The sequence below is a fragment of the Vulpes lagopus genome, chromosome 3 (assembly GCF_018345385.1).
Source record: "Vulpes lagopus strain Blue_001 chromosome 3, ASM1834538v1, whole genome shotgun sequence".
Taxonomy (NCBI): Eukaryota; Metazoa; Chordata; class Mammalia; order Carnivora; family Canidae; genus Vulpes; species Vulpes lagopus.
Window position 1 is genome coordinate 63,932,410 of NC_054826.1, and position 19,662 is coordinate 63,952,071.

Sequence of the window (19,662 nt, forward strand, 5' to 3'; positions counted from 1 at the left end):
CTCTGCCTCCACCCCTCCCCCCTACTCATACTCTCTCTCAGGCTCTCTCAAATAAATAAATAAAATCTTTAAAAATTTTAAAACATAAGTAAATAAGTAAATAAATGAAAGTCCTATATATGACATAATTTTCACACGTTTGACACAAATACTTCACAAATACAAAACATACTGAAAAAGTAAATATATGTCTGTTAAAAAATAAATAAAAATATTTTTCCTGGTTACCACACATACCAGGCTCATGTCATGTGTCTGGCCACTGTGTCTACATAAGAATCTCATGCGAGCCTAGTACTGAGAATCCAGTGGCTGAAAAAAATCTTAAGAATTACAATAATGCATTTTGTTTTCATCTTTATATTTTTCTGTACTTCCCAACTTGTCCAAAATAAGCAAGTACTATTTTCATAATTAGAAACAAACAGAAATATTATAAAAATAATTATAGTTAGGACAGCAATCAAAAGCATCTGGTGTTTTGGAATCAGTCTGCTAGCCCTTTTTGTTTACTTTGGTTATTATTCAAAGGTGCTGTGTGATTCTCTAAAGCTTGGGTTTTCAAACTGTCCCTAGGATTTCTTAAGCAGTTTCACAGGTCATCAAGGGGTACCAAAGAGGGAAGGAAAAGGAGTGGTTGCCCCTGCTTCATTCAGAGTAGCTCCATTTTTGTCTTTTATATATTGGGATTCTGCGTAAGATTTTATTTGAAGAAATAAATTTTTCCCTAGTCCTATGGGAAAGTTTAAAGAATACTGCTCTAAAGGCATTTCCTGGTGATCTTCATTGATGGCTCAGAGAAATTCTTAAATGCCAGAGGTTTACAGAATGACTGTATCGGAACCTCATGAAAATACCGTTAATTGAGAATCATTTTTACCTAAGACAAAAGATTTTTTTTTAATTTTTTTTTTAATTTATCTATGATGGTCACAGAGAGAGAGAGAGAGAGAGAGAGAGAGAGGCAGAGACACAGGCAGAGGGAGAAGCAGGCTCCATGCACCGGGAGCCCGACGTGGGACTCGATCCCGGGTCTCCAGGATCGTGCCCTGGGCCAAAGGCAGGCGCCAAACCGCTGCGCCACCCAGGGATCCCCGACAAAAGATTTTTATAAGGTGATCTTTTATACTGACAAGTTAAACATCTGATGTGCCTTTTCATTGGTCTCAATCATACTTTAAGAACCCTCCAGAGTTCATGCTATATGACTATAAGAGAAAAAGCTGGTATCTATTCACGTATTTTGAATATTCAATTCTCAGGTGACTAAACAATCATTTCAAAATGAGATTTAGTCACAGTAGCTATTCTCTCCTTTTAGGTCTGATAATATTATGCAGCCTCCGGCTAGGGCATGAATCCATAATAGTAGGCGGGCTAATTAATGAGCTAAGAGGTCATAAAGAGCTATGGGCCAGCTGGCAGACAGTGAAGGAATGCAGTATAATGTGGAATGGAGAGGTCAGAATTCAGGGTGGCCTTAAAGCATTACAGTAATAGAAAAGTATTTCCTACATTCTCCAGCAACATTTGCAATGTCTAGTTTAATTCATTAGGCAGGGCCAGGATTTGTAGAAAGCAGATTCAGCTTTCAGAAACAATGATACCTCCTCAGTAGAAACACAGTGTCAGCTCCATCAACAGAACAGAGACACCTAAAAGCCCAAAGCATCATTATTTATCTTCTGCAAAAAGCAGGCGGGAGTACTCCTTTCACCTTGATCAAACATGGACAATCCACAAAAATATTTATTATAAAAACTGGACACAACTAACCTGGTCCAAGATTCTTTGTGTAGGTGACCAAATCTTCCATAGTTTCCACCACTTCTGCCACTGTAAGATATTCCAAAATTCCTTTGCAAACTCTAATAATTTTACGAACCTGTAAACATATTTTAGTGAGTGAACAATATGTAGAACATATGGGAGAACAATATACAGAACAATATGTAGAAAACATGCTACTTCAGGGGGTAGCCTTTTGACATTTTCTCATCCTAAAACATCAGCAATCCTCCAATTATTACCTTTAAAACTATCTTTCAGATTTTTGTCTGGAAGAGGACTGCATGGGCCTCAGATTGCCTACCTCAGCCTCATCGAAGGTGAGGAGCAGGTCTGATGTGCCGGAGAGGATGCCCCTTGACCCATCAATTAGATAATCTCGAGCAGGCACTGAGTAAGGATCTGACTGAAGCATCTGGGCTGCCTGGACAAGCTTGGTGCAAGCATTCTCAACCCTGTGGGAAGGAACATGGAGTTAACCCACTGGCAGAACCAAGTAGAATATGACACGCAAATACAAAGAACGTTAATGGACATAGTCACATTTTTTTTCTGATATGGAAAATAGCCAAGACCAATTTATAATAGGACCTAAGTTTTAGCTTTTAAAATCAACAATAAAGGGCTGCACGTCCATTCATCCACCCATCCATTCATTCATTCATTCACTTCATTCACTGCACTAAGCCCTTGTTCTTTGTTATTTCCTGGCAACAAAAAATGATGACAAAATGGTTTGGACCTTTCACTTTAGGTTGCTATACATCTCTGAAACACCATTAAAAGACACTACACTAAGAACAGAAATCCTTGACAACAGTTTCAGATTTAATATCTGGAAATAAAATGCCAAAGTACTGTATTAAGTGAAATTTAATAATCAGATACAAAGGATTAGGAGGAAACAAAAAGTATGAAGTAATGCATAGATTTCCCATTCATCTAGCTAAATGGATTTGACAAATCCACTGAACTGTTTGAAAACCACCCTATAAAACCATTTTGTTAATTAAAATGTCACTAGCATTAATAACAAACAGTTATTAATAGTTTAATGTTAATACAACTTAATAATATAGACAACCTGATCATATGTAACAATAAATGAATGAATGAATCAGTGAAGAGCTAGACCTCATTGCTGTGGCTGTGGATCACTCCTAGAAAACTAGTTGTTTACTGTTTCTTTTTAATTTTTAAATTAAAGTTTTAATTTAACTTATAGAATTTGTCTATTCATATCTATGACACAGTCAGTGAAAAATCACCTTCTTTCTACTATCTCCTAGGCTTTCAAATCCCATCTACTTGCAACCAATGTTATAGAGTCTCCTCTGTTTCTTCAAAATAAAATATTTTATTCATAGAAAAACAAAAACAGGCTTCCACCTTTTTTATACAAAAATAGGATAACAGGCATACTCTCCGCATTCTGCTTTTCCCATTTAAAATTTAACTTAGAGGGCGGCCCCGGTGGCTCAGAGGTTTAGCGCCACCCTCAGCCCAGGGTGTGATCCTGGAGTCCCAGGATTGAGTCCCACGTTGGGCTCCCCACATGGAGCCTGCTTCTCCCTCTGCCTGTGTCTCTGCCTGTGTCTCTGCCTCTCTCTCTCTCTCTCTCTCTCTGTCAGTCTCTCATGAATAAATAAATAATATCTTTTAAAAAAACTTCTTTAATTTAACTTAGAGATGTTCTAATTAAAGTACATTAAGAGCCTCCTCATTCTTTAATAATCCACATAAACTAGTCCATAATTTATTAGCCTGCTAAAATAAATCACCTTGAATAATATCATTGTAAAATGTATATATCTGTAGGATACAGGCCAGAAATGGAATTGTTGAATCAAAGGTGTAGACATTTACAGTTTTGACAAATATTGCCATATTGCCATCCACAGAGGTTATTTACATTCCCCCCAAAATGGATGACAGCAGTACCTGTTTCTTCCGTCTCAACAACTCGGTATATAATCGAACTTAAGTTTATCTTCACTAATATGATAGACCAATATAGTTTTTTAATTAAGGTGAAATTCACATAACATACAATTAGTAGCTCTAAAGGGTATATACAATTCAATGGCATTTAATGTATTCACAATGATGAGCAACTATCAACACTCTTGGGTCAAAACTTCTATCACCTCAGAAATGGACCCTGAACCCTTTATGTAATCACTCCCCATCTTCCCTCTTCCTTCATCCCCTGGTAACCATTAACCTTCTTTCTATCTCTAAGAATTTACATATTCTGGATATATCATATCAAAAGAATCATGTGACTATGTGACTTATGTCTGGCTTCTTTCACTAAGCATAAATGTTTCAAGGTTCATCCAGGTTATAGCATGTGTCAGTAGTTTGTTCTTTTTCATACCTGAATAATATTTTATTGTATATGTGCAAATACAAAAATTTTAAAATTTGCTTATCCATCCATGTATTGATAGGCATCTGCACTATTTCCACCTTCTGGCAATTATGAATAATGCCCCTACTAACATTCATATACAAATTTCTACATGGGGGACACCGTGGAGACACAGTGGTTGAGCGTCTATCGTGGGCTCAGGGTGTGATCCCGGAATCTAGGATAGAGTCCCACATCAGGCTCCTTGCAGGGAGCCACTTCTAGCTTTGCCTGTGTCTCTACCTCTCCTTCTCTGTGTCTCTCATGAATAAATAAATAAAAATCTTTTTAAAAAAATTTCTACACAGATTTAGGTTTTCATTTCTCTTGGATATATACCAACAAGTGGAAGTCTGTGTTAATTTTTTGAGAAAATGTCAAACTGTTTTCCACAGCAACTGCACCCACTTTATATTCCTACCAGCTTTGTAGAAAGGTTCCTATTTCTTCACATCTTTACCAACACTTGTTATTTTTTAGTTTTTAAGATTTGGGGGGCTAAAGCCATCCTACTGGGTATAATTGTGATTCTGATTTGATTCTTTACTGATCAAAGATGTTAAACATCTTTTCATATGCCTATGGAATATATCTTCTTTGGAGAAATGTTTATTGACTTGCTTTGCTCATTTTTAATTGGGATGTTTTTCTTTTGTTGTTGAGTTGTCAGAATTATTTATATACTCTGGGTATTAAATCTTTATCAGATATAATTTGCGGGCAGCCCGGGTGGCTCAGTGGTTTAGGGCCGCCTTCAGCCCAGGGTGTGATCCTGGGGACCTGGGATGGAGTCCCACATTGGGCTCCCTGCATGGAGCCTGCATCTCCCTCTGCCTGTGTCTCTGCCTCTCTCTCTGTGTATGTCTCTCGTGAATAAATAAATCTCTTTTTTTTTCTTTTTTTCTTTTTTTTTTTTGTAATTTTTATTTATTTATGATAGTCACAGAGAGAGAGAGAGAGAGGCAGAGACACAGGCAGAGGGAGAAGCAGGCTCCATGCACCGGGAGCTCGACGTGGGACTCGATCCCGGGTCTCCAGGATCGCGCCCTGGGCCAAAGGCAGGCGCCAAACCGCTGCGCCACCCAGGGATCCCAATAAATAAATCTTTAAAAAAAAAAAAAAGATATAATTTGCAAATATTTTCTCCTATTTTGTAGGTGTTTTTTACTCAACATAGTTTTAATTTGCATTATTTTATTACTAATGAAGTTAAAAATATTTTCATATTTTTTAAATTACAAAATAAAATCACACAAAAACTGTAATACTTTTATATTCAAATACCACAGATATAACAATCATACTTCAGAAATGAAATATTACCAAGTACTTTAGACGCCCGACCCTAACCAAATGTTCCTTATTTCTCAGAATTAATCATTATCCTGAATTTTGTTACTTGTTCTCTTGATTTTTTGTATACTTTTAATACCTGGGTATCTATACATATCTAAACAATGAATCATTTAGTTTTGTTTATATTAAAATCTTAAATAAGTCTAATTATACTCACATATGCTTCTGTGGCTGTTCTTTTGTTCAATATTATGATTTTGAGACCTATCATATTGAGGACCACAGCTAATATGACATATTGCACTGTATGGATATACCATATTTATTTACCCATTCAACTTCTGATTGACATTACAGGTATTCTAGGTTATCTTATTTTTTACTGGTGTTTATATCAATACTACTACTATGAACATTCTTACACTGGCTTCTGGTGCACATTAATAGTATATCTAGTAGTAGAAAAATGGGGTTGCAGAAAATGCATATATTCAACTCTACCAAGGGAAGTCAAATAGTTTTCCACCAATTTAAAACACTAACCAGCAGTGTTCACAATTGCTCCAGAACCTTACCAACACTCGGCAATGTGAATTTTTAAATTTCCCAATGTGGTGATTGTGAAATGCTAAATTATTGTGAATTTAATTTGCATTTCTCTGCTACTAATGAAACTGGGTAGGGGCTAGGGGTATTTTTATGTTTATGGGCCTCAAGAGTTTTGACAGGTAGCATTTTTATTATCATCCGGCTCTGAACAATTTTCATTATGACATCTTTGACAATGAATTGTTTGGATATTTTAAAATGTACTTCAAGGCATAAGGGGCTTTTCTAAGTTATCTTTTTGCTATTGATTTACCATTCACATGCATTGTGTCAGAGAATGTGGCCTGTAAGACTGTAAGGCTTTGAAATGTGTTGAGGCTAGTGTGATGGCTTAACACATGATCAACTTTTATAAATTTTATATGTGTTCCTGAAAAGAACGAATATGCTCCAATTTTTAAGTGAACTATTTTACATAGTTTATTCTCAAACTTGTTAATTAAACCTGTTCAAATTTTCTATATCCTTGCTGATATTTTTTTGTCTGTTTTATCTATCAATTACTTTTTTTTTTAAGATTTTATTTATTTATTCATAAAGACAGAGAGAGAGAGGCAGAGACACAGGCAGAGGGAGAAGCAGGCTCCATGCAGAGAGCCCGACATGGGACTCGTTCCAGGGTCTCCAGGATCACGCCCTGGGCTGCAGGCGACGCTAAACCGCTGTGCCACCCGGGCTACCCTTATCTATCAATTACTAAGCAATGAAATGTCCTACCATATAGACAGATTAGTCTATATCCTTGTAGTTCTGTTTGGATTTTAATATATTGAAGTTAACATTTTAGGTACATATAAGTTTACAATTATTATATAACTTGAACCTATTTATCATTATGTAACATCTCTCTGTACCTTCAATAATGTTTGTCACTTTAATGTCTATTTTGTGTGACATTCACCTATGTCTCCAATAATGTTGGTTGCCTTAATGTCTATTTTATCTGACATTAATATTGCAGATCAGTTTTGACTATTTCAATCTCTGTCATTACGTTTTAGTTGTATCTTTATAAATAACATATAGCTACATGCATTTTTTAATCTAGCTTAGGAACTTTTAATTTAATAATCTAGCCCATTTAAATTTATTAATATTACTGGTATATTTATTTTCTTTTTCTTTTTTTATTTTATTTATTTGAGAGAGAAAGCACATGTGGGGGTGGGAGTAGAGGGAGAGGGGGAAGCAGGCTCCCAGCTAAGCAGGAAGCCCAAAACAGGGCTCAAATCCCAGGACCCTGGGATCATGACCTGAGCTGAAGGCAGATGCCCAATTGACTGAGCCACCGAAGCAACTCATCCATTTTTTTTAAGAATCTTTTTTTCTTTTTTATTAGAGAGAGAGAGAGGTGGGGGGAGAGAGGGGCAGAGGGACAGGGAAAGAGAGAATCCCAAGGAGGATTCACACCTGGCATATAGCCCAATGTGGGGCTCAATCCCACAATCCTGAGATCATGATCTGAGTGGAAATCAAGAGTTAGACATTTAACCAACTGAGCCAGCCAAGGACCCCTAGAATTATTTTCATATATTATTTATTTTCCATATGGCCTGTAATTTTGACTTATTTTTTCTTTCTCCTTACCTTTTCTTATTTTTTTTGAGAGGGGGGAGATTGCTAGTTTTTTCTATATTTTTCTTTTCCCTTTATTAATTTTAAAGGTTATATACTCTGTTCTTTTTGTGCTTACCTTAAATATTTTAGCATGCATACTTGTCATGTTAAAAATCTAAAATAAAAGCTGTCCTCTTAATACAGCTGGCAGCTCATCAGTCTCATAAAAATCTAAAATGAGTCAATATTTTTACCTCCTTCCCAAAGAATGATCTTAGGATACTTAATTCTCAATCATCCCTTTCCTGACTTTTATGCTATTGTTTTCAAATTTTGTTTTATGTTTACATTGTTTTCATGTATAAAATATTCTTTTATTTTAAATCTTTAAATCTTGTTAGATATTACATTGTTATATAAGTCAAAGTTTGCTTATATTTACCAACAAACTGTCCCATATTTTGACTAATCATTCCCTCTTATATCTCAGGCCTTACATCTAGAATCATCTGATTCTGTCTGAATTACATTCTTTAGAATTTCCTCTACTAAGAGAATGCTAGTGACAAAATGTATCCGTTTTTGTTTGTTTGATAATGTCTATTTTGTCTTCCTACTTCAAAGACCATTTCAGTAGTACAGATTTCTAGGTTGACAGCTATTTTACCACATATTGAAGGTATTATTTCACTATGATGTAACAAAAGAAGCAAAAAAAATATGGCAGAAGCAGAGGTAAGAGATGCAGCGCTATAAGCCAAGGAATTTGAGTAGCTTCTACAAGCTGAAAAGGCAAGGAGAAAGAAAAGAACAGAACAGAAAAGAAAAGAAAAAGAAAAAAGAAAGAAAGAAAGAAAGAAAGAAAGAAAGAAAGAAAGAAAGAAAGAAAGAAAGAAGAAAGGCAAAGAAACAAATTCTCTACAATCTCCAGAAGAAACACAACTCTATTAACCCACTTTGGACTTCTGAACTCCAGAACTGGAACACAAAACATTTAGTAGTATGACACTGGCCTCCAATTAAAATTTGCCAGGCATACAAATAGGCATGAAAACACCATCCACAATGAAAAGAAAAAACAGTAATTCAAGAACAACCCAGAAATGACACAGATGACAGAACAGACTAGAATGTAAAAACCATTACAACTGTATTCCGTATGTTCAACAGATAAAGGAAAGTTTGAGTATATTAAATAGATAAATGAAAGATATAAAAATAAGCCTCAAACAGAACAACTGGAAATGTGTCTCAGCTACAAAAAAACAATGAATAAATTACTAGCAGATAAGATATTGCATGAAAGCAAGATTAGTGAAATTCAAATCACAGCAATTAAAAACCACCCAAAATGAAACAGGGAGGGAAAAAAAGACTCCAAAAAAAAAAAAAAAAAGGAACAGACCACCATTGAGCTGTGGTACAACTCACAGCAGTCTAATACATGTGTAATTTGAGTCCTCAAAAGAGAGGAAGGAGGGAGACAGAAAACAGTATTTGAAGAAATGATGGCCAAAATGTGTCTAAATTTAATGAACACTATAAAGCCCCAGTCCAAGAATCTCAATAAACCCCATGCACAAAAAATACCAAGAGAACTACAAGTCACATCATAAATTGCTTAAAGGCACATACATAAAATTGTTCAAAACCAAGACTGAATAGAAAATATTAAAACTAACTAGAAAAAACTGACACTTTCACAGAGGAACAAAGAATGACAACAAACTTTGCATTGGAAACAATGCAAGCCAGTGAAGCAAAGTACTGAAAGAAAAAAAACAAAACAGAAGAAAAAAAACCTGTCAACTACACAACCTATACACCCCCCCCAAAAAAAAAAACATTTCAAAGATTAAGATAAAATAAAGACTTTTTCACATATGTAAGAGCTAAAAGAATTCATGAGCAGCAAACCTGAACTATAGGATAAATTAAAGGAAATCCTTCAGGAAGGAGGAAAATTATACCAGACAGAAACTCGGATTTACAGGGGAAAAAATGACAACAAACAACAAGATGTTATATAAATAACAAAATGCTAACTATGTGAATAAATATTTGTAAAATTCTTATTATTTAAATATGTTTAAAAGACAACTGACAAAAGCAAAAACTTTTTTAAAAATGAAGTTAAAAAAAGTAAATTTGATTCAGGTGGCTAGAAAGACAATGAGGACTAGCCTTGCCAATGATTATGGCAGATGTTTTCCATAAATCAAATGAACCAAAATTACATGGAAACATATTTAAGACAGGTATATCATACATAATATGGCAGAAAACACATGCTGTGCAACTAGTTAAACTTATGAGTAAAAAAATGTTTCTGGAATTTAAGAAATAAGATAAACGAGCAAGGGGGGGGAAAAAGAGAGACAAGCCAAGAAACAGACTCTTAACTGTAGGGAACAAGCTGATGGTTACCAGAGGGGCGGTGTGGGTAAAACAGGTGATAGGGATTAAGGAGTGCATTTGTTGTGATGAGCACCGGGTGATGTATGGAAGTGCTGAATGACTATATTGTATACCTGACACTACTATAGCACTGTATGTTAACTATACTGGAAATAAAAATAAAAATTTATAAATGAAAACTTTAAAATATTCAAAAGAAATATTTCAGAAGATCTTTAAGGATGACCAACCACTCACTGAAGACCATTAGATGAAAGAGCACTAATGTCTTGCTTCAATAATTTTTTATATCCATTCCCACTAATTCAGACACCTCTCCCTCACCCCCTACTTTTGCTTGACTAACCACTACTTATTCTCTTAGACTGTCTTTATAGGACTCTTCCTGGGGTGCATGGGTGACTCAGTCAGTTAAGCATCTGCCTTCAGGTCAGGTCATGATCCCCGGGTCCTACTATGGAGCTGCATCAGTCTCCCCACTCAACGGGAAGTCTGCTATTCCTCTCACTCGGCCACTCCCCCTGCTTGTGCTCTCTCTTGTGTTCTGTCAAATAAATAAATAAAATCTTAAAATAAATAAATAAATAATGAATGACCCTTCCTTCAGGAAACCATCCCAATTCTACAAGTACTTCTACATGCTCCCATGAGACACATCACAACTTCTCAATTTAGTTTTCTCTATCTTTCACAAGACTCTACATTCAGCAAGGCCAAGAACCTTGTCTATCTTGTTAATTACAGTCAATCAGGAATTTTCACCCAGTACAGGTCCATAAAAATCATTAACTTTATAAAAAGTCACAAAACCTGATTTTATTTCCAGGTAACATGAACATTGATGAAATTAAAGCAAACCTAATAATCACAGAATGCTACGTACAGTTGTGTTATACCTACTTGCAATGATCCAGTTACTACAGAAGTGTTTCAAATTTGGAAACAAAATAAAAAATGAAAAATAAATGAAAGTTAGAAATAATCATCATGGAGAAAAGAAATAGAAAAAAATGACGAAATCAAAAAGCTTTACAGGAATCAATTTGATTCTCCACTAATGGTTCCCTTGTGTGGTAAAATGATAGGGCTAAAACAGACACTGTAGCATTTTTTCTACAATAAGACATCTGATCTGTACATTAAAATTTAATGGCATTCATAAAAGCCAAACAAATCCCACCATGACTAACCAGTGATTAGAAAAAGATAGGAGTCTGTTTTGTCTGTGGAAAATGTGATTTTATTAAAACATTCAAGCTGCCTCACTTCTTAAAGTGATCTTCTACTTTTTAACACAAATCTAAATTTTTTGAAAAGCATTTTAGAGAATGACAATAGGGAAAAGGTCTGTTTCCTAAATAATTATATATCTTGAGTATATCCTAATAATATTGATTTAGATATTTTAACATCAATCAAATATCACAAGTTAAAAGCTTCTCTCTGCCTTTGAGTCTTCAACTTAAATTAACAGAAAATTCTTATGCTTTAGATCAGTGGACCAATAATAGCCTCACAGGGCCCAAAATATGTTCACTCATAATCCACTAATCCATTCTTTCCAGGATTACACATGATATAACTTGATACAATTTAAGACGTATAAAGATCCCAAACTACTCAGTTTCATTTTATTTCAATGATCACTAATCAAGAAGCTTAAGCTTATGCTGAATTTTTAATTTAAGAAATATAAGGGAAAACCAGATCCAGAGATTATAAAGATTGCCGTAAATCATTTTTAAAGGTTCTCCTAGACCGCATCTAATCTTAAATTCCTTTAGTTTTTAATTCTATATACTTTTGTTCATCTAATGTATTGAGGACCTATCACATGCTACATGAGTCCTAGGAATACAAAGTATTTTTAAGTCCCTATTTTTAAAGTGTTACCACCTCAATAGGAAAAGACATACATGTAAACAAATATAAATTAGTATTTAGAAGTATATCCAGCACATGCCAAGGGAACATAAGAGTGGGAATAGCCATTTTTACCTGAAAGATTAGGAAAATGGTGATGGAGAAGGTGGCTACAAGTTGCTTCTGCCTCAGAAGCTTAGCACTACTTATAAAGACAATCCTCTGCATAGCATCTCTTTGAATTGTTTTTCCAATGGAATAATATTCTCTATCACAAGCGTGTGCGCGCACACATACAAACACACACACACAGAGTTCTTTCTGTGAAAAGTAATATGCATTTGCCAGAGACCTGGTTTGACTAGAGAGGGCCATTTATTATCACAAAGTGCAGGTAACTCATTCACTCTGAAGCCAATCTCAATCTGCTTCTGTAAAAATCAACTAGCAAATCTTAGCTCACTGATTGAACAGAGGGAAGAAGAGAGGGTTGTGGAATAAAATAATGTAAAGGAAACCGTCTGCTGGGCCTATTTAGACATATACTGCTCCATATGATAAAGCTGAAAAGCCGGGCAGCCCGGGTGGCTCAGTGGTTTAGCACCACCTTCAGTCAAGGGCGTGATCCTGGAGACCTGGAATCGAGTCCCGTGTCAGGCTCCCTGCATGGAGCCTGCTTCTCCCTCTGCCTGTGTCTCTGCCCCTCTCTCTGTGTGTGTCTCTCATGAATAAATAAATAAAATATTTTTTAATAAATAAATAAAGCTGAAAAGCTCCCTGAAACATTCGAGTTAAACTTCACCCCGCCACAAAAAAAAACCATGTTGGGTGGCGTGGGGGAAATGATCCTATATCAAATTCACTGTTTTAATAAAATCTGAACTGAATCAGTATAGCCATTTAGGTTATACATACTGTCACATACACACACAAATACATTCTGTTTGCTAAAGACTGAAGATCTGTGAAGTAGAACACCTGAAAATTTTATTTCATGGAAGTCAGATTACCCTGAGGCACACCCAAGGAAGCAGGTTGTTTACATTTTGGGACCTGTCCTTTTAAGAGAGAGAGTTGGTCAGGCCACAGGAATATTACACAAAACAACATTACAGAAGATAAAAAGGAAACAGGTGAAAGAAGAACATGTTCAACTGGTCTGTGAGGCTTTCTCCTTGTGGCCACAGTGCCCAGCACCTCCATCACTGCCATTTCCAACCAGGCTGGCCTTGGCATAATTATTTGGCAGGCAAAAGTGACTGTCAAGGTTATTCCTGCTCTCACCTCAATCCTTGTGGAGACTTTCCTTTCCTTCCCATCTGTGTGGAGTCTCTCAGAGGTCAGGAAAGGCCCAGATCACTTCTAAGTTTGAGAAGCCCATCACATTTCAAAGTTAAGAAATGCAAAAGCAGGGTCATAAAAAGAGTGGTACACGTGTTTACATTTAATAATTTTAATGGCACGATAAACACCTTTTTTAAAAAGATTTTGTTTATTCATTGGCGAGAGGGGGGACACAGAGGAGGAGGGAGAGGAAGAGAGAAAGAATACCAGGCAGACTCCATGCTGAGCCCAGAGTCTGACACAGGGCTCCATATCACGACCTTGAAATCATGACCTGAGCCAAGACCAAGTGACAGATGCTTAACCAACTGAGTCACCCAGGCACCCCAACAGCTTCTTTTAAGATTCTTTTTCTCTATGACTACATATATAGTATCATTTGAAAATAATATTAAAGCCCAGGCCTGAGCCTGAGAGAAAAGCCACAGTGTGGGGTAAGGGTCAGGCCTTCAAACTCTCTCTGCTTTTCCATATTTAGAGCCTAGTCTCAGTCAAACATATGATAAGTGAAGATGACTGCTGAGACCTCAAAAATTCTCCCTTCACCAGGCATTTAAGCATCTAAACTGTTAACCTGAGGAATGAGCTCCAGTGAAATTTCAGGCACCAGTAACTGACAATTCAGCCTTTCTGGTATCCCTCCAATAGGAAGTGCCACCTCTATAAGCAATTCATTTCATCCTCAGATCTCGTTGTGTATATACATAGCATTAAAAAGCAATAATAAAAATAATAGGTGTGAATGGGATGCTCGGGTGGCTCAGTCAGTTAAGCATCCAACTCTTGGTTTCAGCTGGGGTCATAATCTCAGGGTCCTGGGATAGAGCCCTGCCTCAGGAGTCTGCTTGAGGATTCTCTTTCACCCTCTCCCCCATGACCCCTCCCCTCCCTTGCTCTCTCTCTCTCTCTCTAATAAATTAATCTTTAAAAAAATAATAATAGATGTGAAGATCACCAAAAGTCTCAGAGAGACTTTTATATGCCAGCCATCTGCCACAAACTCTACTTTGAAATAGCAAAAGTAGAATCATTCTGTGGCATCCCAGGACTAGGACTAGCCAATACGCTTTGGTCCTGGCGTTGCCATTTTGAGAAAGGTCAAGGATCCTCAGCCATTAGTCATCAAGAAACCTGAGTGAAGGCCATAAGAATAGTTACAGTTTTTAGGAGGGAGTTGGGAACATAGAGTACAATGACAAACTTTAATCTAGTTCAAATCGAAAGAACATGGTCGTAATTCACCCACACATACACTGCGATAATACTAAAACAGGCTGTTCCAACCCTGCGCTCCCAGATTTAAAGATCCTACAGGCCTCATCCACGAATTATTCCTATCCCTTTCCTAACTCAGTGATAGCATAGGACACTGCATGTATACACCCAAAACTAAAATTAGAAACCACAATGAATCATATTTAAAACATTCAAAGCCTTTTAAGGGCCACACCAATCTCTTTTTGCTGAACATGTACACTGAGATAACCAAAGCTAAAAGACACACAGAAACACCATGGGCTCACTAAATTACTTCATTTCAGATGAGAGTAGGAGAGTTGGCAACCAGTTTTAACTTGGTCTTCAAACAAAGCAAAAGTCTGCCAGAATTGAGAGAGTAACTGAAGAGGAAGTGACATGTTGGGAAGGAAAGTTAAGAATGTCACTACTGCCCACACCACATGCTCTTCAAATCTTGGTAGGCCGCTTATTTGAAAGTTAGAGTTGGAGCCATAACCTTTGAATCCTTTAAAGCCTAAAAGATTAGTCATGGTCTCTCTCTCTCCACTTCCTTCACCCCTGTTGAAATTTGGCATCTATGAAAGAAGAGGAGATTCGAGCCTGCAAGGTTCAGGCAAGAACTCTGCTCCCTGTAGGTCCATTGGCTCCTATGGTCCTTCCCCTCCATGGTAGGATTACAGCAGAAACAGAAAATATAGAAGCAAGTGTGTCTTACAGATACTAGTAGGTTTTTAATGTGTCGTAAGGCTGCTGTGATGAATAAAACAAAATTTTATTTTAAAACATTAGGAAATCACAACATCTTTTATTCTTTTTTTGTTGTTGGTTTGTTTTTGTTTTTTGTTTTTTTTAAGATTCTATCCATTTACTCATGAGAGACACAGAGAGAGAGAGAGAGGCAGAGACACAGGCAGAGGGAGAAGCAGGCTCCATGCAGGGAGCCTGACACAGGACTCAATCCCGGGTCTCCAAGATCACGCCCTGGAACGAAGGTGGCGCTAAACCACTGAGCCACCTGGGCTGCCCTATTCTTATCTATTCTTAAATAATAATAAAAATCTCACTATTATTATTTGAAGGTCCTTATGTTAAAAAAAAGTTGATAATCGCTGTTCTACAGCAGAATGTGATGAATGAGTTAAGTATCAATATCTAAACACAAAATGAAATAGAACAGACACAGTAGGAGAATATTTTTACTTAAACAGCCAAAAACTAAGATATGGTTTACAAAAAAATCTGGAGATACAAGTCTACAACAGTAGATTAATAACATCAGTCAACAGTCATTCTTTAAAAAGGGCAATAAATGGGCACTTGAGTGACTCAGTCAGTTGCATGTCTGACTCTTGATTTTGGTTCAGGTCATAATCCCAGGGTCGTGGGATAGGGACACACAGGGTTCCACGCTCAGCCAGGAGTCTGCTAGAGATTCTCTCTCTCCTTCTTCCTTTGCCCCTCCCCTTGTTAGTGCACATGAACACAGACTCACTCTCTCTCTGAGTAAATAAATATTTTTTAAAAGGGTAATAAATAATTGACAGAATTTAGGACCCAGAAGAACCATAACCTTGTAACCACTTATCACTAATAATACTGCTTTGAAATACATAAAGCTAAAGCTGACAATTATGAGAAAACTGACAAGCCTACAATTATTACAGGAGATTTCAACATACCTCATCATAAAGTGATACTTCAAACAGACAAAATAGTATGGCAGTAAAAAGTTTGATCAATAATATTTAGGGGCTCCTTGCTGACTCAGTAGACCATACAACTCTTGATCTCAGGGTTGTTTGTCCCACATTGGGTGAAGAGATTACTTAAAAATAAAATCTTAAAATAGGGGATCCCTGGGTGGCGGAGCGGTTTGGCGCCTGTCTTTGGCCCAGGGCGCGATCCTGGAGACCCGGGATCGAATCCTACGTCGGGCTCCCGGTGCATGGAGCCTGCTTCTCCCTCTGCCTGTGTCTCTGCCTCTCTCTCTCTCTCTCTCTGTATGACTATCATAAATGAATTTTTAAAAAAATCTTAAAATAATAATATTTATATGTTGACCTAACTGATGCAAAGAAAACCTTAACCCAAACAAAAGAGAATATACTTTCTTTTCTTTTTTTATTTATTTATTTATGATAGTCACCCAGAGAGAGAGAGAGAGAGAGAGGCAGAGACACAGGCAGAGGGAGAAGCAGGCTCCATGCACCGGGAGCCCGACGTGGGATTCGATCCCGGGTCTCCAGGATCGCGCCCCGGGCCAAAGGCAGGCGCCAAACCGCTGCGCCACCCAGGGATCCCAATAGACTTTCTTTTCAAACACATATAGCACACTTACCAAAACTGACCATATATTACATCACAAAAGAATTTCCAAGAATTGATATTATAACAATCATGTTATAGGCATAACACAATTAATTAGAAATAGAACAATAAGAAGATAGTAAAAAGAATTTTGAAATTTTTAAAATATTGTTAGAGGAATTCACAACCAAAATTACAACTATTAAAGTTCCTATAGTGGAAAATTCACAATTCCATTTACAATCCCACCAAAAAGAATAATATACTTAGGAATAAATTTAACCAAGGAGATGAAAGACCTATATATTGAAAACAACAAGACATTAATGAAATAAATTGAAGACACAAATAAACAGAAAGGTATTCCATACTCATGAATTAGAATTACTATCGTTAAAATGTCCATTCTACACAAAGCAATATACAGATTCAGCATAATCCCTCTCAAAATTTCAGTGGCATTTTTCACAGAAATAGAACAATCCTAAAATTTGTATGTAACCAAAAAAGATCCCAAATAGACAAAACAGTCCTGAGAAGAAGAACAAAGTTGGAGGCATCATACCCCCTGACTTCAAACTATGTTTCAAAGCTAAAGTAATTAAAATATCATGGTATTGGTATTGGCTTTAAAACAGACACATAAATCAATGGAACAGAAAGAGAGCCTAGAATAAACTCACATATGTATGGTCAATTAATTAATGGCAAAGATGTGAAGAATATACAGTAATGAAAGGACAGTCTCTTCAATAAATGGTGTTGGTAAAACTGGACAGCTACATGAAAAAGAATAAAACTGGACCTCTTTTTTTTTTTTTTTAAGTAGGCTCCATGCCCTGTGCAGAGCCCAAAACAGGCCTCAAACTCACAACCTCAAGATCAAGACCTGAGCTGAAATCAAGAATCGGATGCTTAACTGACTGAGCCACCCAGGTGCCCCGAAACTGGGCCCCTATCTTTCATCACTCACAAAAATTAACTCAAAATGAATTACAAATTTAAATATAAACCCTGAAACCATGAAAATCCTAGAAGACAACATGTGATAAGCTCCTTGACACAGGTCTTGGAGACAATTTTTCTAACAACAAAAACAAAAGCACAAAAGCAAAAATAAGTAGGACTACATCATACTAAAAATCTTCTGCACAGCAAAGGAAGCCATCAACAAAATGAAAAGGCAAACTACTAAAGAGGAGAAAATATTTTTAAATCATATACCTGATAAGGGGCTAATATCCAAAATATATAAAGAGTACCTTACAACTCAGAAACAACAACAAAAAAATCCAATTTAAAAATAAGCAGAAAATATGAATGGGCATTTTTCCCATAAAAAGACATATAAATGGCCAACAGGCACATGAAAAGATGTGCTAATATCACTAATTACCAGGAAAATGCAAATTAAAACCACAATGAGATATCACCTACATCAATCAGAATGGCTATTATCAAAAGGGCTAGAAGTAACAAGTGTTGGCGAGGATATGGAGAAGAGAGAACTCTAGTGCACTATTGGTGGGAATATAAATTGGTATAGCCACTGTTGGAAACTATGAAGCATTCTCAAAAAATTAAAAATAGACTATTGTATGATCCAGCAATTCTGCTTCTGGGTATTTATCCAAAGAAACTGAAAACACTAACTTGAAAAGATATACACATCCCTATGTTCACTGCAGCATTACTTATTACAATAGACAATATATGAAAACATCTTAAGTGTTTATTGATGGATAAATGGATAAAGAAACTGTGGTGAGTATGTATATATACATGTATATACAACTAAATATTATTTGGCCATAAAAAGGGAATGAAATCTTGCTATTTGTAACATGGATGGACCTCAAGAGCCCTAGGGTAAGTGAAATAAGTTAGACAGAGAAAGACATATACCATATCATCTCTCTCTTTTTTTTTTTTTTTGATCATCTCTCTTATATGTGAAATCAACCAATCAAGTAAATGGGTGGGTGGGTGGGTGGATGGATGGATGGATGGATGGATGAATGAATGACCAACCAACCAAACACATAGGTACAGAGAAGAGATTATTGGTTGCTAGAGGCCAGGGTCCAGGGTGAGAGAAATGGGCAAACTGTTTTTGTCCTTTTCTTTAGTTTAAATACACTGAATAATAACAAAACATATACCTATAGCTGTTTCCAAACTTATAGTAGAGCTTAGAACAAAATTAAGAGCTCAAAATATACTTAATTAAAAACAAGAAAGATTGAACATAAATACTGAAATGTTGAAAACAAAGTATGTAAATAAACTTAATAAGGAATAAGTCATGAGAATGAAAGGTATAGCACAGTAAATATAGTCAATGGTGTTGTATGGTGACAGATAGTAGCTATATTGTGAACACAGCACAACATATAAACTTGTCAAATCTCTTATGCTGTACACTTGAAACTAATATAACATTGTGTCAACTCTACTTCAATTAAACACTAAATAAATAATAAACTTAAGGTAAATAATAAATATGAGAGAAGAATTTAATGAAACAGACCATTGAGGGAAAATAATAAAACATAAATCTCTAAAAGAGTGATAAGAAAAAAGGCAGAAATAAATAATGCTTAACAAAAAAGGTGATAGGGATCCCTGGGTGGCGCAGCGGTTTGGCGCCTGCCTTTGGCCCAGGGCGCGATCCTGGAGACCCGGGATCGAATCCCACGTCGGGCTGCCGGTGCATGGAGCCTGCTTCTCCCTCTGCCTGTGTCTCTGCTTCTCTCTCTATCTCTCTGTGACTATCATAAATAAATAAAAATTTAAAAAAAAAAAAAAAAAAAAAAAAAAAAGGTGAT

The 19,662-nt window shown here is 36.3% G+C and overlaps 1 protein-coding gene across 4 annotated transcripts in view; it reads right to left on the reverse strand.

The window, feature by feature from the left end:
* The window catches only part of VCL (vinculin), a 114,197-nt gene that overhangs the window by 45,437 nt on the left and 49,098 nt on the right, over positions 1-19,662 (reverse strand). For all 4 annotated transcript variants that reach the window (XM_041748681.1, XM_041748682.1, XM_041748683.1 and 1 more), the window contains exons 3-4: positions 2,093-2,243; positions 1,777-1,885 (exon numbers count right to left, since the gene is read on the reverse strand). In XM_041748681.1, the coding sequence (XP_041604615.1) occupies positions 1,777-1,885; positions 2,093-2,243 (260 nt within the window). The remainder of the gene's footprint in view (positions 1-1,776; positions 1,886-2,092; positions 2,244-19,662) is intronic.